The sequence below is a fragment of the Danio aesculapii genome, chromosome 20 (genome assembly GCF_903798145.1).
Source record: "Danio aesculapii chromosome 20, fDanAes4.1, whole genome shotgun sequence".
Taxonomy (NCBI): Eukaryota; Metazoa; Chordata; class Actinopteri; order Cypriniformes; family Danionidae; genus Danio; species Danio aesculapii.
Genome location: NC_079454.1, coordinates 35,508,450 through 35,531,260, shown reverse-complemented (window position 1 = coordinate 35,531,260; position 22,811 = coordinate 35,508,450). Strand labels below are relative to the sequence as shown.

The window sequence follows — 22,811 nt, the reverse complement described above, 5'->3', positions numbered from 1 at the left end:
AGCTACGGTGCTTCATACTAACACAACAGTCAAAAGACAAATATCTGCAGCTTATACATTCAATATCAGTACCTTATTACTGGTTTCACTGTCTCGGATCTTGGTCTGGAGAGACTGCACCTGCTGTTGGGCCTTCTGCAGCTCATTCACACACTGTCCCGCTGCGTTTTCGTACTCCGCCAGATGACACTGCTGCTCCTCGATCAACCTCTAAAACACAGACAGATCACACACACACACACAAATATTTAAAAACGTATTTGTTCAAAGACAGCAATGCAAATTGTCTGCTTCTGCTAATAATTTAATCAAGTCTTCATTATGTCCGACTGAATATTCATTGAACTGAAGAAAAAATACTGCAACTACTGTTTTGTGTTTTAGTTTTGATATATAACTGCAAAATATATTAGTCTGTGATTACAAAATGATTATACTCATTAATAAAAACACAGCAGTGTACTGATGTAAATAAGAGAGAACACAGTGCTGAACAAACAGTTATAACTACAGCTCAAAAACTCTACAGCACTCTACAACTTCCTCAGGAAGTCCTATTTTTCCATGGCGGCATGCCGTTTACTTCCTTGTTTTCCATTTTCACTTAGTCATTTCTCTCTCTACGTATATACCGATTATTGTAATAATAATAATAATTAACATAGCTTTTTTTCTGGACTCTCAAAGCGCTTTACAGAAGTTTTTTAATCATTGTTGCCTGAGTTTCTAATAAAACCCCTGATAAATAGACAAAAATACTATATAAACAAGCAGTGGTACTATTAATTACAGAATAATTATTCTTGTTTACAGTAGCATGCAGTGATTACAAGTGGTTGTGCAGAGTACAATACCCCCTTTGAGCACTATGGGTCAGATTACTCGTTCTACCTGTCTCTTTATCTGTCATTACATGGGCTCATTTAAACCGAGTTAGTCTTTTGATTGGTTAAATTAAGCTGGAAAAGGTGCGCATGTGAAAAGATATCTATATACAGTTGAAGTCAGAATTATTATCCCCCCTTTGAATTTTTTCCCTTTTAAATATTTCCCAAATTATGTGAATTTTTCACAGTATTTCCAATAATATTTTTTCTTCTGGAGAAAAAAAAAAAAAGCAGTTTTTAATTTTTTCAAAGCCAATTTAAGGTCAAAAATATTAGGTGCCTTTTGATATGTCTACAGAATAAACCAACATTATACAATGATTTGCCTAATTACCCTAACATGCGTAAGTCTCTTGAAAAATATCTAGTAAAATATTATTTACTGTCATCATGGCAAAGATAAAAGAAATCAGTAATTAGAAATGAGTTATTAAAACTTTTATGTTTAGAAATGTGTTGAAAAAAAATCTGTTAAACAGAAATAGGGGGGAAAATAAACAGGGGAGCTAATAATTTCGACCTCAACAGTATGTCCCAGATTATAAAGTGTGACAGGGCCAAAACCCTGTAACCTTGTAGCCTTTGTAACCATATAATTGTCTTCACTGTCACTTTTGATTAATTTAACATGTCCTAGTAAAAAAATGTATTTATGTAGTTAAAATAATACGCCCGACTGACCTCAAACCTGTGCATATACAGTCCCATGTGTATTCATTAGATAAGCAAAAACATAATGATCCTTTTGGAATTGGCTTTTAGAATGATGCAGTGTTGCTAACAACAACAGCTGCTATAAAAGAGTTGCTAAGAGGATGATGGGTAACCTAGTAATCAAAAGCAATCAAGAGAACTGAAGAGCTGTGGGACAGAAAAGAGCCTGGGGGAGTTTTTCATCCTCTCATCTAATTTGTGCTCTATAAATTCATCTTCACTATTTCTTCATGTAGTCCACAGAAGACTCTTTTCGAACAACCATTAATAATTCCTCCCTTTCCTCTTTAATGGAGGTTTTTCTGACAATCTTCTGGTCCTTTTATGTACCTTCTGAGGGCCTGATGGCTTGCATTGCACATAATCATCCAACCACTGGTCTTCCATTTCTGCCAGCTCCAGCTGAAGCTCCTGCTGGATGCTGGAAGGCACATCTGGAAGCTGGGGGGAAAGTGGAAACTCCATCTCAATGGAAGGCACTTGCAGCAGAGGGTAAGGGCTTTCCATGGGTACAGTTTTAGTTTTAAGGAGCACAGGGATCCGGCTTCCTCTGTGGCTCTGCAGAGGGTGATATTCAAAGCTTTTAAGCAGGCTTAGGGCCACATCAAGGCCACACACAGAACCAGGTTTGGACTCTGGCCTTCTGACAACAGATTGTTCCTCCTCAGACTCTAGAAGTGGGAGTTTTAGATAAGATTCTTGGGTAACATCTACAGCAGTGTCCAAAGACTCCACAGAGGAGGCAGGACTCACTCCGACAGGCTCTGGTTCACAAGATTGACTGTTCTCAATGGGTTCAGGTGGAGGAGCAGATGGGACAGTCTCCTCAGTGTTGTCCTGAACACTACCAGAGTACCGTGTGGAGGGCCCACAGGAAGTGCTCCGACCTACTTTTCTGGGAACCTTGCAGACAGCCTCATAATCTGAATCTGTTACTCGCAGCGCAGCACAGCCTTTACATTTCCTGGGACGTGGACCTGAAGTGGCATCTGCATGGTGAAGAGGGCATTGGTGGTCCTGAACCTGCTCTTGAGGGCACTGCTCAGCCCAAGACTCATAGATAGAGTATGTGAGATCTTCCTGCAGGAGAGCACTGTATTCAGCTTCGGCCAACCTGGCAAAGTCCACCACAGTAGCGTCAGTGGCACCTCCATCCACTCCCAATTCATCAGTGTTGTTTTTGCGGTACAGTCCACTTATGCACTGTCTGAGTCTGTCTTTCTCCAACAAGAGCTTCTGCATCCGCTCCAGAGATAAGGCCTCCACCCTGGCGATCACAGTGTCAAAGCGGTACATTCTGTCCAGCATGAAGGCACACTTGCTGCAGGCGAACTCTCCTCGGCCATCTCTGGTCATTTCTCTGCCCAAAGCATAAGAAAGCAGCACCTGCAGACTCAGCTTGGCAGTTGGGTGAAAGATCCATCGCCGCTGGTTACCATACAGCTCCCTTGCACAAATCCGACACACGTCCTTCATCTTTGAGTCCAACATCATAAATATTCAATTGAATAACAAACTAAAGATTGTTTCAAGAGAGAACCATGTGTGAAAGTGAAGTAAAATCTCATGGCATGTAAAGTTCATTCTTTTCAATTCTTCCACAGTGTCCATCAATGAAAAGGAAGACATCTTTTAAATTATGTTTATAGTTTTAAAATGTACTAATACATATTAATTTGTAGATACTATCATTTCAAGTCAGGTTGTTTATCACAGATGAGATAAAGCCTTTAATTCATTCCATTCAACCCACTGTCTTGTAATTTTAAACGTCCTTAATTGTCATTGAGGTCATTCTTTAGGCAGATTTACAGCAGCAAACAAAACTCGAATTTGATGTCGAGATGCTCGTCCTCGTCAGAACAGATGAAGACGCGTGTTTTGTCCATCACCCGCGCGCTCCCGATTACGTTTCATTGCTCTTCTGTGAAGACGCCGACATGACAGGACATCAGTTAAATCCCACCGTCCGACTCCAGTTTAAAAAACGTGTCATTTTATATAACCGACATTACCCCGAAGTATAAACGGAAATAATATCATATTCTATCCACGGGTCGTCACACTCGAGGATTTGACAGCAGTTTGTGTGTATAATGTACACACAGCTGAGCAGCAGACGATGTGGCACGAGAGAGAGAGAGAGAGAGAGAGACAAAATGGCGCGTACTATTTCCAGAACAAAGAGGGGTGTCAAAATGCGCGTTTGTACAACATGTAATGCCAATTTAATGCGCAGGAACGACTGTTGAGCTCTGAACACACATCAATATTACAGATACGCCATAAATCGCAACTGTATTAGTCATTGCTCGTAAACGGAGTTTTTTTAAATTATCCGATCACCCCTCGATGTGTGCAGTGGTACCGGTCAAACAATGGGAACAAGCCAAGCGAAAGATGACACTACTTTACATACTTATTTCCATTTTCGTCAAAGAAAGTGCGGCTGGGAAAGTGATTTAATTTTTACATGGCTTCTTTCTTATATCAATCCAATAATAACAGTTTATTTTTTGTAACTAGATATATAAGATTGCGAGAAGATACACGAACAATACCAAATGAGTATATCACAGACTTAAATATTTATGGTCAAACGTGACTGTTTGTTTTCATTAACATTAATAATATTAAATGTGCAATTGTAATGGGTCCATTAATAACTGTGGTTCAGGTTTGATTATAAATGACAGAAGTAAAGAATGTCAACAGATAATTTACAAAGTTTTAAACGCATATTTGCTATCAACGCCCACATCATGAGGACAGTCAGATCCATCTCTTATCAGGTAATACAGATTCTACTGATTATGGCAAGAAATAACGAACTGATGTCAGTTTTTATAGTGACATCTGCATGTTCTGGTAGTTTGTGTAGTGGATTTGTCTTTTGAATGTCTCTATAATTTACACAGCCTTGACAGAACACCATAACACAAACTAGCCTTAATCAAAAACCTATTTGTTCTAATCAGGCAAGTGCAGCATTATCTCATTGTTTGTGTCAGCCAGTCAAAGTGATGGCAAGGAGTTGTGGAGAGACAGTAAGATTAACTGTGAGTTTTCATTATTATTCAGTGTACAGCATGATGTAATTGTTTATTTTGAGCTCTGAATTCACGGCAAGAATCACTTTGAAGAAATATTTCAGTTCTTTGCTAAGGTTTACGATTGCGTTTTACTCCCTGACCCAATGATAGAAATTTTTAGCTGGTCAGATTTCCTGGAGACTCTCAACCGAAATGTACCGTTACCAGTTCAGTATGACATGATCATAGCTAAAAAAGTTATCCTTTGTTTCAGGAAGAAAAATGTTAGGCCTCTTTTTTCTGACTGACTTCTTGGACCTCCACTTTACATTTGGAAAGAATTAGATATTCTGCTTCTGGGAACTCTGCGAAATGTGATAAATGTCTAATGTGATAATGTCTTTTTTTCTAATTTCCGAAGATTTGTACGTTTTTTTCTCTCTTTCTTTACAACCATTGTTGTGTCTTTTTGTAGGTCATATATGTCTTGTATGTCGCTCTCCATTTTCTCTTGTTTCATGCTTTTTTTTTTACATCGTGCACATATTATTGTTTTATGATGGGTTTGTCTGCATGTACCTTGTTTTTCTATGTATGCAAAAACTATAATAAAAATTTTAATAAAATTTAAATATTTTAATGTTGAGACACAAAGTGGTGAGATTTTATAAATAGACATCATAGCCTTGCAAACCTGTTAAACATGAAATCAAATACTGCATACGCAAGTTGTATAATATTTTATCCTGTGGCATAAAAAAAAACATTAACCACAGGCGAATAACGAGCAACACTTAAAAAAAAGAATCAAATAGTTTGGATAAACCGTTGAATGTAAAATCACAAGATTTAATTTTAAATACAACATCACTTTATTTAAGTTTTAAAATGGCTGTAAATGTATTTCCCTAAAAGCTTTTTAGCTTGCTATGACTCTGCACTGTCACTAGATGTCACTCTCAGCATATACAGCCATTTTACAAAAATTGGACCAGCACTCAATCACACAATCGTTTATTATATTCATATCCATGCATCTACACTACCTGTGCATACGTTTTAAACTAAATATATTAAAATATTAACTTCAAAATATTAAAAGAGTTTTACTTCCATCTCCTGCTCTGTGCTACTTTTTCCATGAACGAGTTCTTTTTGAGAGTCTAAAAAAAGGAAAATCATGTAGCCCGCACCTTAACAAAATATGTCATGTAACACTGTTTAAAAATTATATATATATATATATATATATATATATATATATATATATATATATATATATATATATATATATATATATATTATATATATATATATATATATATATATATATATAATAACAGTGCTTTGAAATAGACAATTTTGCTGAAATCTAATGTTAATTTAAATAAAATATCAGTTGTCACTCCATGTCTCTCAATAATATTTGTTAACTGTGCTATTTATGTCGAAAGCACTGTCGTTTTTAATTGTGGCAGACAAACAATATATTGCATTAATATCTAAATGAATTATAAAATATATGATATAAAAGGACTTTATAGAATAATACTAAGTGACCATTCAGTGACAGAGATTTTCAGCAAATTAATTTGTGTATCAAACAAAAACTGTATGTTTTACAGGGTTCAACAATTTCCTTTGCATTAACATTCATTTTCTTGTTTTAGTAAACATCATTGAGTGTTTATAAAGTGTTAAACCATTTTAAACTCATATGTAGCTAAGGCAAACTAAACATAAATCTCCACGTGTGTGTGATTTATACCCACACTGTAAATACACTAATCTAAGAGAAGCACTGAATCACTCCTGCATGTGCCGTGGTGCCATGACCTATTTAAAATGGCATGACTCTGTGTGTGTGTGTGTGTGTGTGTGTGTGTGTGTGTGTGTGTTTATAAATACAGTCTGATATCTGAACCCATTTTCTCTATGCGGGTTGAAGAGGGGCCAGAGGCCAAAGTGACCTAGTTAAATACTGAATTACAGTGAGTGTTGATTTACAGTAGATCCAGATCTCGCATGAATAATCACATATATCTCATATTGACTTATGTGCAAGGTTGTGTATGTATATGCCTAAAAGCATCATGTGATGACATGTTATTAATTATCAGGGCGCATGAAATCTGTTTTGATGCATGAGAGTCTGTTGTATATCTTACTTGTGTGTGCTTCTCTTTCTGCTCGAGGCTTTGCACTTGCTCTTCCAGTTGAGTTAGTTTTACAGTAAGGACATCCCGTTGTGAACTCAGATCAGCTGCTTCTCGCTCTTTCCTGCATACGGTTTCATTCAGTTCCTCAATCAACCTAATTGATAGATAAATAGGAATGGGTTAAAAGATATATTTTAAATATCATTCAATAATAGGAATATTTTTGAATGGCAACGCTGTAATGTTTTACCTGTCCTTCTTAGTCATCTCTTCGTACTGTGCCGTGGCAGACAAACTTTCATTTCCATCCTGCATTTCCATCATCATCCTTCTTTCTAGGTCCAAACAGCGCTGGGACTCAGATTCAACCATAGAAGCCATTTTTTCTGCTTCATCTCTTGCCAGTCGAGCCTCCTGAAAAAAAGTAACACAATTCTATGCAATTCAATTCAATGAAGTGAAATGCAATAACAAAATAATACAGTAAGATTCAAAGGGTAAAAATATAAAGCTGCATTTATTGGATCAAAAATACAGTAAAATGATAATGCTAATTATAAAGCATAATTATTGTTATATTTAAAAACCTAATCTATTGCTGTAGTTGCAACACTGATTTTTTTTTACTGGACACGTGATGCTTCAGAAATCATTCTAAAAGGAAAATTTACACCACAAAATAATACAAAATACAGTTGTGGTCATTGATTTTGCTTAAGAAATATGAAGCACCTCCTGCAGAAGCTGGATCTTAGTCTCCAGAATCTCTTGTATGTGTCCGATCTCCTGCTGTCTTGCCTCACAGCGGCGCTGGACTTCCACCTCATTCTGACTGCTCAGACTCTCTGCTGTGGTTCTATAAAGTGAAACAATACAAACAAAACAGCTTTAAAGAACAAACAAATCCCTCTATACAAGTGAAAAAAAGATGCTTTTGAAGGCTGCAAGTTTGTCTTAAATGTAACAGAGTCTAAATTATTATTACTGCCTTGCTGACTGTATTCTTTAAACAAAACTGTGTGATGTACATGGAGCAAAATTAATTAAGCAATTAATATGTCTATTTAATGTTTATTTAACATTTATTAACATAAAATGTTAAAATCTAGGTGTAATAATATTCCATGATCATTGTGGACAACAGACATATTGGTCACACTTTCATTAGTCAATGGTGGTTAATGTATTTATTTAACTTATCGAAATTCATGTTTGTTAAAGAGCCGCTATTATGGGTTTTTGAAAATGACCTTCCATGCATTGTCACACAGCTCTAAATTAAGTGAAATATCCAGTTAAGGCTTAAATCTGAAAGTGCACTATTTAAAACTATTGATTAATCTATAAAAGAGTCGACTCATAGTAGTTCGAATGAATCGCCGTTGTAGCGAGTCTTAGCCGTGACATTGTTACGGAACTAAAGCCCCGCCCATTTGCTGTACACGCAGACCTGGGAAAATTTAACCCCCCCCGGTCCCGCCCACAAACACTGTAGAAAGAAATAGAGGAAGACAAACACTGTAGTAGATCCCGGTTGAATCAAGTTGCATAGACGCTGTGCTCTGAAGTGTGAGGGAAAGTTAGTGTTATTTTCCCTACCCAAAAATGAGGCTGTGAAGAGTCACTGGTTGAAGTTTCCTTTTCGCAAAAATACCTCAGTATTATAGCCCCAGCCTTGTGCTGTGTTCCCGTCATTTTTCTGACAAGTGCTTTAGCAATCTACAGGCATACAACAGGGGATTCATCTGCCGTTTGTTAAAGGAAGGATCAGAAAAGACTATTGATGTATGGGACTTTGTCAGAGCTTGACAGGAACTTTATCAGTACACAGTTCATGGATCAGTTTCTTCCTCCATTTCACAAGTGTGAGTAATTTAAGTGTGATTAAAATGATTCCCTCCTTGTTTTCTCTAGCTTGCAAATTATGTATTTAATTGTGTTTTGTTACTTGTAACCGCTTACTGTATCTGGTTAACTCTTTAAATTCTCATATTGCATCTAAAGCCACATTGAAAAGTTGCATAGCACTGCAGTTTCTCATTGCTATGGCCACCGTCAGCTGTTCCTACACACGTGCAGCGTTCAAGTTTCAAAATAGTTCAGCTTTTGCTACTGTTTGGATTAATACTGAATGTGTGTCACTGTTTTTACTTATGGTTAAGAATAGAACAATATGCTGGTGTTAAACTGCACTGTTTTAATGCATTCCTGCACTGGGCTCACACACATTCCTGCCAACATTTGTCCCTGAAAAATTTTGCACGGATATCAGACTGTTGTTGTAAACCCCCAAAACGAAAATATGACCCTTTTTAATGCATAATAGGGGCTCTTTAACATTAGTAAATACACCGTGAGTTAACAAACTAACAAAGAACAACTTTATTTTCATGAACTAATATGAACAAAGTTGAATAAATACTGTATTAAATGCATTGTTTATTGTTTGTTCATGTTAGTACATACATTAACTAACATTAACTAATACAAACTTATCGTAAAGTGTTACCGATAAATTTGTGTGGTAATAAAATGGCATAATTATTCCGACCTGCATGAATTAAAATATATAAAACAACACGTGATCGTTATCAATTTTATTTTATTTTAAATGACGGAACCACTTGCTGACAAATAACAAAAACATACGGTGAAGCATAATACATTTAAATGTATATATTTAAATCCTTTATTATATAAAAACATATTTAACAAGCTTTGGCTCAATTTATTGGTGTCCACTGGAAAAATGTCAAGTGAGAATTTACCACAAGCAGTCATGTTTGACTTTTAATCTTTTAATCTTTGTCCCTGACCACGTTTATACCTTTCTCATTTAAAAAAGAGTTTCATTTCATTTTTCAATCCCCTAAAGGCTATTAAAGCAAAAGAAGCGAAGGTGAGTCGTAACCATCTTTGCTCACACCTCCTTTGGGATGTGTTTAGTAGTTTGTTCTGAGTTTGAAAGGTGTTTCTCTGACACTTTAAGTATTCTGGAGTGTCTGAGAGCCTCTCACTCAGCCCAGTCCTCTAAAGCCCTTTCGAGCACCTCATAACGGCTTTTCCAGGTCTGTTTTTGAACGTGATGATGGCTGCGGCGTTGACCCCGCTGTAATTGTTTGATCCGGAGCAAACGGCACCTTTGGGTTTTTAACCGAGCAGTGCCAGAACATCCATTACTGCAACGATCCTCCCGGTCAGCCTCTGCATCAGTTAGTGTTAGCAATCAAAGCCTACAGACAGGCCGTTTAGTTCAGTTAGTGATATCATACAGTTCTGCTCAGTTTTGTAGTCCTCAGGGAGCTCAATGTTGGTCTGAGGGGAAATTATGAGGGGAATTTTCGCTTGACGGCTAAAGACTGAGATTCAGGTCATTGGCAAACACATCATCAGAGTCAAACAGAGCGTGTGATGGAAACGACACTTCGGCAGAGCAATGATGTCACCTGTACAATAACACAAAGGAAGGGGGTCTTGTTTATAGGTGATCCCCAAAAGTCCAACGGATAATGCTGTAAATTGAAACTTTACTGACACTTGTCCAGCCAACCGGACAAGAACAAGCAAAGCTTCTGCCATGAAGTAAAAAAATTAACCCTGCGTATGTGAGGATTGAGATACTCTTTGTATGTTTTACTGAGAATGAATTGCTATAGACAAGTGCACTTATATTATTTTTTATTTTTTGCAGTTTTTGTATTATTATTTTGTATTATTAAGGTTTTTGTGGATTGAAATGTAAGTTTTTATTGAGATGGTACAGAAAACAAAACATTTACATTGTTAAAAAAAAGATTTATTGAAATAAAAATAAATCATTTGAACTTTTTTATCTAACAATTAAAAAAAGCTTTTAGCAGCACTGCTAAGTCTGTTTTTAACATTAATAATACTACTAATAATAAATGTTCTAAATTAGCATATTAAGAAGCATGACTGAAAATTCAGTTTTACCATCACATGAACATTTTCAAATATAATAAATTGATAACGTAAATATTTAACAATTCCCCACTGTATTTATTCAATCAAATAAATGCACCATAAGACACTTCTTAGAAAAACCAGTAACACTTTGGTTTAGGTCACAATTCATGCTGTTTACTACTGACCTATTACCTGCCAAGTATTCAGATAGTAACTGTTCTTTAATAGTAATAAAGCATAGATACTTACATTTAGATGTCACCTACTCTGTTGTTGTCTATTGGAAGGAAGGCATCAATAGAGCTGCCATTTTAGTACAGGGTAGCGCTTCTTTAAAATGAATGTGGGACCAAGTTGCTGTAGAGGACTGGCCATCCCGAGCAATGATATATGCATGTATATACATATTTCTATGATCGGGAGTACTCCCGGTGGTCAGTATGGACATTTTTCTTTCACTCCTTATTCTAATGGAGGGAGCGATTCATTTGTTAATGAATTCCCGTTATGAACGACTCGTTCTCTTAGCCGACAATAATACAAGTTTATAGCACTGCAGCATCTTGTTGTCATATTTCATTTACATTGTTTGCTTATTTTATTCAACAAAACTAGCATAAGCCTAGTATTTAGTGTGAGTTGGTGTAAAGCAAGTCACATACCGGAAGCACCGCTCTGCGCCGCGACATGGCGCGCACATGACAGGTAAGCAGGTCGCACACCAGAAGCGTCGCTCGGCGCCACGACACGACGTGCACATGACAGTTAAAAGTATCACACACCAGACGCGGACATTCGCATGATATTTACATGAAACTAATCAGATGGTGCTCTGTGGCGCGGCAGAGAAATGAACAGTGTCCTGAGTCGTGGCTGGGCGCCGCGGACAGCCGCCGACTTGCGGCGCCGGTGTGTGCACCCTGATAGAAACCTGTGTTTAGAATTCTGAAATGTATGGCGCTGCGTGGCGCTACGCGGTGTGCTGCTGAGCGGCGCTTCTGGTGTGCGACCTGCTTCACACACCAGACGCAGACATTCACATAATATTTAACATGAAACTAATCAGATGGCGCTCTGTGGCGCGGCAGAGAAATGAACAGTGTCCTGAGTCGTGGCTGGGCGCGGCCGACAGGCGTCGACTTGCGGTGCCGGTGTGTGTACCCTGATAGAAACCTAGGTTTAGAATTCTGAAATGTATGGCGCTGCGTGGCCCAGCCACGACTCAGGACACTATTCATGCGCCACAGAGGGCCATTTGATTAGTTTCATGTTAAATATCATGCGAATGTCCGCGTCTGGTGTGTGATACTTTTAACTGTCATGTGTGCGCCTTGTCACGGCGCTTCGGGTGTGCGACCTGCTTTAGACTCTGTATTATCATCAAAACTTTAAAAAATGTAAAAACGAAATCTTACCTATGAAATGTTTTGACTTTGTGCTTTGTTTTTTTTGTTTGCTTGTTACCACACCTCTACGCAGTGCTAAAGTCCAGCATCTTCACATTGGCTTTGGTCTTAAGAAGTCCGGTTGAATGACATTTGTCCTGGGAGCACTGTACAAATGTGGTGGCGCTATCAACGCATGCTCAGGGTCCGTATGCGATATCTAGTGTATATAGCCTATCTATGGTAATAAAGTATGATTTTATTCTACATCCCTAATCCTACTCAAAACCTAAACCCAACTTCTACCTTACTAACTAATTACAAGTTTATTAAGCTAGTTGTTAGTTAATACTTTGTTAATACCTTGAATTGTGACCTAAACTAATGTGCTACCTTAAAACCTGTTACAAAAATGTTACAGCGGGCATGTGGACATTTCAAAGGGTGTTGTTGCCTGTTCCCCCAAACTTGATAAGTATCTGACATGGACTTGGCAGTGGGCTCTGGTCTTTTGCATTTGGCAAGTCAGCAAGATAAGTCACATATGCCTGTAGAGGCAGTTATGCTGATAGTAGTTGGCCACTGATCAGCATTCAGAGTGAAAGAGAGGATCTCCAGACTGAACAAACAGACTGGTTTTCTGATTATACAAGGCTTACTTTATACACTCTTTATTTAATTTATAACTGAGGTGTGTAAATGTAGCTGGATTTAATGCTCACGTCTGAAAACCATATTCTGCTGTGTGAATGTATTTCACAGTCATTCAAAACACCTAAATGTGTGGATTCCTTTTAGACATGTATTTTGGCCATATATTTCACGGAGTAACAGTAAATGTGACTGCACCGTACAGTTCATGAATATTTTGTCTTCAGTAAGTATTTAAAAATATATAAGTAACATACTGTAGATGTGTGTGGTGTTTTACTTACAGTGCCTTGTCAAACTGTTCCTGTCTTTCCTTGAGTTCTTGTTTCAAACTTTCCACCTCAACCTTCAGCTCGATGTTCTGAAAAACAAAATAAATTAATTATTTTAAAAAATCACTGCAAACACTAATTTTACAAAAAGAGCTTTGCCGTTTTTCAGTGAAATTAAAAATAGCTCTAAAATGTTCTTACATTTTTTAAGTCATTGCAATCACACTTTAAACTCTTCTTCCAGCTAAAGTTCATAACTCAGGATCTGGATAAGCGTTTTTATTTTGTAGTGCATTTGAATGCATTTAAGCATTAAAGGGCATGAGTTTCCATACTGATTTGCATATCCTGAATCTAATTTATATTTGCATAATGGAACTTAATAAATATTCTATTAGAAATTCATGCCACAAACTTTATTTTTAACACTACTTTTACCAACAGACCTTTGCATTTCAGTGAAATAAACAATAGCTCTAAAATATTCTTACATTTTTAAAAGTCACATTTTAAACTCTTCTTCCAGCTAAAGTTCTAAAATTTAGGATCTGGAAGAACATTTATGTTTTGTAGTGCATTTGCATGTATTGCATTCAAGCATTAAAGTGCTTGAGTTTCCATGCTAAATATATATTTAGATAATAGAACGTAATAAATATTCTATTAGAAATTCATGCCACAAACTCCTAGTTCACTTAGAGTTAATAAGCAAAATATTAAAAGAAAGTTGTAAATTTTTGATGAATCTCCTCTGCTGAGTCTGCATATGGCATCGTGAGCTCTCTGCACGTGCAGCTGCAGTCTCGTGGGTGCGGAGAGACCTTAAAATAGAAGAAGAGACGCCAGACACCTGCTGTTTCACTCTCTCTGACATGCACTCAAACCTGACCCGTCGACTTTTCTCTTCCCAAAATGCACCAGGCCACAGCAACAGAGACTTTTTTTAAACTCTCACCACCAGATACTCGGTGTATCTGGCAAGAGATCAGTGCCTACTATTACTTGTGTGTATAGATATGTTTCTGAAATGATACACATCCCATTATAGTCCTCAGACATGCAGTTTTGCCGGTAAAATTGTGTTTGATGAATGACAGCGCTGTCGGAAGGTGCAGCTGTCATGCATCAGTTTGTTCTTAATGATTAATGGGGCCTTTATGGGTCAATGGGACTAATGTTCATATGACAAGGTCACACAGAAATAGCCTAGTTTTGGCACATATACTGCGCCTTTAGGTTTGCACATATAAATTTTGGTTGTGAGTGAGTATCAGTTACAGAACAGCTAAGCAAAGGTATTTTAAGTCCAATTGCACATGAATGCAAGCTCATCTAATTAATCAAAATTAATGAGATGCTTCAAATCAAGTTTCTGCGATGAAAGTGTGGTTTTCATTACAATATTAATGCTTCATGTGTAAATATTATAACCATGCAATCAAGGAATAATGGGTCTCTATATATAAACTGACATGTTATTCATAAAAATATACTACAGGGTCCAAAAGTATGAGATCACTAATGGACATTATTTTATTGAGCATATTTATCATTTAACATATTTGTTTGGCTACAATGTAAAAAATTATATGACCAATCAGTCATGACAACATATGTTTTTAGTTCATTGTAACTTATTAAACTAAGGTAATCATGTTCTAACTTAATTTAATAAGTTATGCAAGCTGTTTTAAGTCAAATTAACACAATTCAAGTTTAACGGACTCATAAGATTCATTTGATTCAGCGTAAAAAGTTAAAAATTTAAGTATAAGTTACCACGGTAACTGACTTTGAGTTAAAGTTACCTCTCTTTCAGAAACAGGCTTGACTTACCCTGCTTTTTCGAGTTTAACAAACCTGCCATTTTGAAACTGAAAACCCAGAGTTTCTCTCATTTCAGGGTTAAAATGCTCTGAGTTTTCACTTAACTTCCTTTCTGAAACGGCCCCAGGACTAATCAAATGGGCTATAAAGACAGCAACACACACATTGTTGCTGAGCCTTGTTCTACTGTTAGTGAACATTACGATGCGTTTCCCTTGCCTTGCCTTGTACTGATCTTTGCTTTGTTTTGTTTGTTTTTACGTTGTCTGCTGCCTGCCTTTCACCATCTGCCTGTTTATGACCACATCTCTGGATTTGCCTGTATACATCTGTTTGCTCCTGTGTTGACAGTTCTCTGCATAATAAAACCCTGCATTTGGATCTGCACCTCCTTTGTTAGCGTCTACTTCATGTTACAGATATTACAGATATAACATAACAGTTAATTTGATTTTAAAAATTAAGGCAGCAAGATTTTTTACTCCCAGCATTAGAATTTGACTGAACCTTTCTGGTTTAGGCAGTAATCTTGAAACAAAAAATTTCCCTTCCATGTTTTCAGGTAAACAAAACTAACACTTCCGGGAAGAAAAGAGAAAATCTAAAATAAACACGGAAGTTACTGCAACCAGGAAAATGATTACAGATAATTTCTCAAATCTGATAAATGACATGAACCTATGAAGAACACAATGTATTCCACTAGATTTGAGTTCATCTGCACATTGTCTTACTTATTATGTAAAAATAATCAGCTTTAATTTAGAACATATAATTTAATTAAAGATTTTATGTGGATCTTGAAGATTTCATTCAGTGTTCTTTAAGGTTATATCCCCAAATATTCATAAAAAGTAAGCATATTTTTATCATCTAATTTTTTTAAATATGTATTTGCAACTAAATTATGCTTAAACATAGGGATGCATAATGATGCTGGTTTACTATAAGGACAGCAGCTGCTAGAGTGTCACCTTCATTTCCACATGGTAACCAGACCCAACCAGAGTCAGTCAGTCAGTCTATCACTCATAATCCAGTTTTTTCTTGTGCCGATAGTCAGTTTGTGACAGGTGCAGGAGACTGCTGATCCGAATTAATGTTGTTTACTTAAATAAAGCCACACGTCCAGGCTGCAGTTGTTGTCCAGTGCATAGCTTGCAGACGGTTCAGTGTCTGCATGCTATTTTAGGTTTCTCCATTTGCCAAGGCAGCAAAACAAATGCTGAAGTAGTAGAATACACTTGTGTAAAGAAGTAATGTCTGATTTATTAACAGATTTAGTGATAGAAAATATACATTTATTCAGTTTATTAATTGCAATATTTCTCCGACAGGGCTGCGCAGTAGGTAGTGCTGTCGCCTCACAGCAAGAAGATCGCTGGTTTGAGTGTCGGCTGGGTCAGTTGGCCTTTCTGTGTGGAGTTTGCATGTTCTCCCTGCTTTGGTGTGGGTTTCCTCCGGGTGCTCCGGTTTCCCCGCAGTCCAAAGACATGCGGTACAGGTGAATTGGGTAGGCTAAATTGTCCGTAGTGTATGAGTGTGTATGGATGTTTCCTAGAGATGGGTTAGGGCTGGAAGGGCATCCGCTGTTTAAAACATGTGCTGGATAAGTTGGCGGTGTGGCAACCTCGTACTAATAAATGGACTAAGCCAAAAAGAATATGAATGAATTTCTCCGACATTTTGTTGTTACAGTTTTAATTGTCTGATTAATCGTTTTGCATTTTACAGCTGTTTAATTGCACAATTGCTCTTAAATTGTACTGAAAATATTATAAAAGATTACTGGCAGGTTTCATTGTGACATCCTACAATAATATTAGGCTTGTGCAATAAGCCTAAAAAACAATATTCAAACAATATACAAAAAACAACATTCTATAATTGTTCTATATATTGTAAAATGATAATCTCAATATTCTGGGGGATCTTGTAATTGTAATTTATATTAAATATATAAATGTTTTTATGTGCTGAACTTTGCTGGTTTAGGCCTGTCATGGAACAAAATATGACAGAAAAACCATGTGCAGGCGGTGGGAAGTCGGTGTCTTTAGGACTTTTGCACTGATTTTTCATTCAAATCATTTAATTAAAAAATTAAGCAAGTATTTTAACAATTTTAAATGGCAAGGAAAAAACATAAATTTTATGTTTTTAATAATATAAAATAAAAAAATAAAATAATAATAATTATTTATTTATATATATATATATATATATATATATATATATATATATATATATATATATATATATATATACACATATATATATATATATATATATATATATATAATATATATATATATATATATATATATATATATATATATATACATACATACATACATACAGTATATTCTTTTTGCCTATGATATGAATGATTTAGGCTTTGACTGTATTATTAAGGCATATTTTCTGTGTTAATATGTTTAATTATTGATATATTTAATTATAACAGCTTTCTAAAAGGCCTAGTTAGAAACATACCATCTTTCTAATAGGCCTCATTATGCAGTATATTTTTGGACAATTTTGTAATTTGTTTGCAAAGTAAGTGTAATAATCACACATAGTTTTGTTATTATTGTTTAATATATAATTAAATATATCATTTTTTAAAATAATAATTAAAATACTGTTCTTATGGAGTTTTTTGTGCTGGAAATTGCAGGTTTAGGTCTGTCATGAATAAATAAATATGACCCCAAAACCACCAGCAGGCGGTGGCAAGTTGGTGTCTTTAGAACTTATTCACTGAATTGTTCATTCAAACCATTTCATTAAAAAATGAATCAAGTATATTAACAATTTTAACTGTCCAACAAATAAAATAAATAAAAATAAATAAAATCAAATACAGAGAAAATTATACAGGCATATTTTTTGCTTTATTATATTGCATTATAAGGCTTTTTAACAGAATTCTAATAAGCATCATTATGCAGTTAATATTATGAAACAATAAACACATTTTGTATGTGTATTGCTAAAACTATTACAATATTACCAATAAACCGCACAACTCTTAATATTGTCACAAAATATCAACATATGTTCAGTGAATATGTGACTGGCTCTGATCTTTTCTTATCATCATTAAGAGTACCTAAAAACCTTTAGCTATTTTCTGCATAAACAATATAATAATAGATTGTTTGTGGCTAATAATTGCCTGCTGAAACCAATGGACACACTCACCCTGCGGTGGACATCCTCGCTGCTGCTGTCCTCAAACTTCTGCTGGAAACGCTCCTCCAGGAAGTAGATGCGGAGCTTGAGGCTGAAGTTCTCCTTCTTCAGGTCATTGAGGTGCTGTGAAATAGTACGGTAGCCGTTAAACATGACCGATCGCTTCACGTTGGGGTTCTCAGACCCCTCATACTTTCACCATACTGCCTAAATCACACATTCACACTGAATGCAATTACACAGATGTCCTACAAAAGTCGATTCAGATGTAGTGGGTGTTCTAGGACAACATCAACATGTAGTGTGTGAACTGTAAGTGACACACTGAGGGTCCTCCTCCTCGTATGTGCAAAAGAAGGAGGGCTGTCACTGTGATATGGGGTCTTTTTTTACTTCAGCAGCCACCAGTAGCACTTAACTGTAAGGTTCACAGGCATGCTTGATGTGTGAACTGATCCAGACAATAAAATAGAAATGCAGATAGACAGACAGGTAGAAGCTTACATGCTAAAAATCACAGATTCATCTTTCCGTGATGCAGTCATTGATCTGACAGTTTTTACTGAACTAAACCTGTTGCTCATGTTTGTCCATAAACAGTTTTTGCTGCACTGTAAAAAATCTTGATTTCCTTGAATTTTTAAGTTGTATCAAATTAAATGTATGAGTTATCTTACCTTAACTTGTATTTTAAGGCTGGAAAAGTTGGAAGTATGGATAATTATAGACCAATTGCATTGGCGAGTGTGGTGCCGAAGGATTTGGAAGGAATTATATTAGATAGATTAGGTGCATTTCTGGGGACCACTGATAATCAATTTGGTTTTAAGTCTCATCACAGCACTGATTTATGTATTTATGTGTTGAAGGAAGCAGTAGAACTGTATAAAAGGAAAAATTATACAATTATAATTGGTTTTATTGATGCCTCTAAAGCTTTTGATAGGTTTAATCATCAAAAGCTTTTCAGTAAATAAAAAAAAATAGGAATACCTAATAGTATTTTAAGAATTTGAACTTACTGTAAAGTACTGTATGTGGATTAAGTGGGTCAATCCTGTCTCTGATACATTTAATGTAATGTAGTATGACAAGGAGGTTTCACCTACTCTTTTTAATGTTTACATGAATGAGTTGTCTGAGGAATTAAGTGATTGTAGGACTGGCTGTGATGGAGATGCTATAATAAATCATTACATGTATACTGATGATTTTGGTTATCTTTTCCCCAAGTGGTGCTGGTTTTCAGAAGCTGCTTAATATTTGTGCAGGTTATTGGCAGAGATATGATGTGGAATATAATTTTTAAAAGTGTTTACATGACATGTAGAAACAAAGAACGTAGAGATACGATTTGTTGTACTATTGGACCTAGTGTCTGGAATAAAGAGAATTATTATTGAACTCTTAAAAGAGTTAGAAACATGATTAATTTAGTTTAATAAGTTAATCAAGTTAAAAAAGTTATATGTTGTCATGTCAGTTATTTACCTTATAATTGTTTACAGTGTATTGCGCTTTGAGATCAATGTGATTTGTTTTTTACTTTTTCCACAAAATAATATTATTAGCATTTTAATGTTTGAAGGAGGAAGTGGAACTGAAGGCTAATTAATTGTAAAGGCTTTTATAAAACCTCTAAAGTAAACAGAAAATACTTTAAATTGTAATAATTCACAATATTGAAATCTTTGACTATTAATGATCATAAAATTGTGTCTTGCACATACGTAATTTCTTTAAACAGTCTGTACATGTACTATATAAAGAAGAATGAGTTTAATACTTTATTATATATTTGAATGCATATAGGCATGCCAGGAATGTCCTATTCAGATATTTTTACATATTATGTGCATTTTATTTATGTTTATTTGTTAATGTGCTTAACCATAGGAGGGCAGTATGACACTAAACTCCGCAGAGAGGACTTTTTAGTGTTATTTTTAGGAGGTATCCTGAACTGTACCAGCTGCCACTGAGGAATTCTGGCCTGGGATTCCTCCTTCATACAGTGACAACCTTCTCAAACCCCAACCAATATATAAACAGAGAGAGACCGGTTCACTATTTCCCTATATAAGTGTCAAATGCAAGCAATAATCTGTGCTGGTGAGTATATAAATAGTGTTTGTCGCAAATTGACTGAAAACATTTCATTACAAGCATTGCTTGAGAATGTGATATGATGATTTAACATTATAAAAAGATAAATGTATTGTAATGAGTATACATTCACTGGCCACTTTATTAGGTACACCTGTCCAACCGCTCTTTAATGCAAATTTCTAATCAGCCAATCACATGGCAGTAACTCAATGCACTTAGTAGACATGTTGCACCATGTAGACATGGTTGAGACGATCTGTTGCAGTTCAAACCGAGCATCAGAATGGAGAAGAAAGGTGATTTAAGTGACTTTAAATGTGGCATAGAACAGGCTGGTCTGAGTATTTCAGAAACTGCTGATCTACTGGGATTTTCACGCACAACCATGGTAGGGTCATAATTTGGTGTCAACAACATGAAAGCATGGATCTATCCTGCCTTGTTTCAAGGGCTCAGGCTGGTGGCGGTGGTGTAATGGTGTGGGGTATATTTTCTTGGCACACTTTGGGCTCATTAGTACAAATTGAGCATCGTGTCAACGCCACAGTCTACCTGAGTATTGTTGCTGACCGTGTCTATCCCTTTATGACCACAGTCTACCCATCTTCTGATAGCTACTTCCAGCGAATAACGCGCCATGTCATAAAGTGCAATCATCTTAGACTGGTTTCTTGAACATGACAATAAGTTCACTGTACTCAAAAGGCCTCCACAGTCACCAGATCTCATTCCAATAGACCACCTTTGGGATGTGGTGGAACGAAAGATTTGAATCTAAGATGTGCAGTTGACAAATCTGCAGCAACTGCGTGATGCTCTCATGTCAATATGAACCAAAATCTCAGAGGAATATTGCCAGTACCTTATTAAATCTATGCCACGAAGGATTAAGGTACTGTAGTTCTAAAGGCAAAATGGGGTCCAACCCTGTACTATTAAGGTGTACCTAATAAAGTGGCCGGTGAGTGTAATATATAACAATATATTTAGTTTTGTATTTTTACTGTTGGTATAATTAATAATAATTTATTATATAAATTTATTTAATATAGAAATTATCACAATATAATTTTTTTATTTTGTTATTAAAATATATATATAATATTATAAAAACAATAATAATAATAAATATTTATTTAACATTATTTTATTTTATTATTTTACTATTACATGATCTTATTTTTTCTTATTATTTTTTATTATGATTAAATGTATCATTATAATTAATAGCATTTTACTTTGCAGTTTAATTGTATTTTATTTAGAAATTGTTCCTTTATTGATTTGTTTAGCTTTGATGTTTTGATTAAATAAAATTATAGTAAACAAAACACAATTTTTAGTAAAATAATACACACAGAACTTACAGAAAAAATATGACAAAAAGTCATGAAAACAAATGTTTTTATGTTACTTTAATATTAATCTTTTTTATTGTACAAAGCTTAACTTAATAATTAATTGTATCCTTTGATTCAACAACAAACAAAAAAAATTCAGGTAGCAACTATTTTTACAGTTCTCAATACACAATTGTAGCTTCAAACATTCATTTTTAACAAAAAAATGTCTAAATAATTAATATAACAAATCAATAGATGGTTAACATAAATAATGAAGCTGACTATGACTGATTGCACTACAAAAGGAAATATAAAATCCCCCAAAGCTTAGGCAGACTAATCTTCAAAGCCTAGAACAATTGGGAATGACAACTGGAGAACACTAAAAACTCATTAGGTTTCAATACATATAATACTGCCTTCAAATGTAAGAAATCTGTGCTCAATCTTACCCACAAATGCATTCGGCTTCGCTAGAGGCCGTGAGGCTGAATTACTAAAATGCAATACTGTTTTTTGCATCTAGCGTCGATCACGAATGTGATTGTCTGTCAAGCAAGGAAACTTTACTTCGGCAGGTCTGAGGTTTTCCGTTGTGGGGGAGAATGGGAGGTTTGACATGTTTGTAAAGAGACACATGGGCATCTGGACTTTGTCTTTCCATCGCTGTCTGATGGGGCAAAAGGTTTGTCTCCAAGAGTCCAAAGACACTGAGCTTTTGTACCCGACATTAAAACGCATGCATTCACTGTCTTATTTAACCATTAAGCTTTGATATTATGACTGAGCAGTCGTCAAAAAGGATTACTCATGCCGAAAAAATGCAAATTAAGGGATTTGTCTCCCATAAAAGTAATGGTAAACTGTACAATAGACGTTTGGTTCAAAATTAGGAATGAAAGTCTATATCAGTCATTACTAGGAGTCATTAATCAGTGTAATGTAATAACTATGTATTAAGACAATGAGCAACAAACAGAAACTCAGTCAGCAGATCCTATAATATTAGTCTGATATTTCCCAGACATGCAGTATGTTTTTGATCCAAGCCTTATTAATCAAATTCATCAAGTTATGAATATGAGCTCTTAAATATACCACAGAGTTTCTATGTAAAAAAAAGCTCTATGCAATGAAGTGCATCTAATTACTGAAGCCAGGGCTGCTCGTGTTTCTGTGCAGAAATGGATTTGGTGAATGTCTCCTCATTTGTATTTATTGTAGATGCTTTTAATGTTGCAATGGCGTCTTGTGTTGGTGTGCCAACTGCTGCTTCGCTTCTCTTGTGTCTAATCAGAATCCAGAAG

General features: G+C 35.6%; 1 protein-coding gene across 10 annotated transcripts in view; it reads right to left on the bottom strand.

Moving 5' to 3' along the window:
• pde4dip (phosphodiesterase 4D interacting protein) overlaps window positions 1–22,811 on the bottom strand; it is a 101,954-nt gene that overhangs the window by 42,396 nt on the left and 36,747 nt on the right. For 7 of the 10 annotated variants that reach the window (XM_056481219.1, XM_056481212.1, XM_056481218.1 and 4 more), the window contains exons 1-2: window positions 1,932–3,711; window positions 73–210 (exon numbers count right to left, since the gene is read on the bottom strand). In XM_056481219.1, coding sequence (XP_056337194.1) covers window positions 73–210; window positions 1,932–3,095 — 1,302 coding nt within the window. In that variant the 5' untranslated portion in view covers window positions 3,096–3,711. Of the gene's footprint in view, window positions 1–72; window positions 211–1,931; window positions 3,712–6,801; window positions 6,947–7,042; window positions 7,207–7,524; window positions 7,649–13,039; window positions 13,117–18,061; window positions 18,409–22,811 lie in introns of those variants that run through there. The other 3 variants (XM_056481221.1, XM_056481222.1, XM_056481220.1) reach the window with 3 other exon arrangements.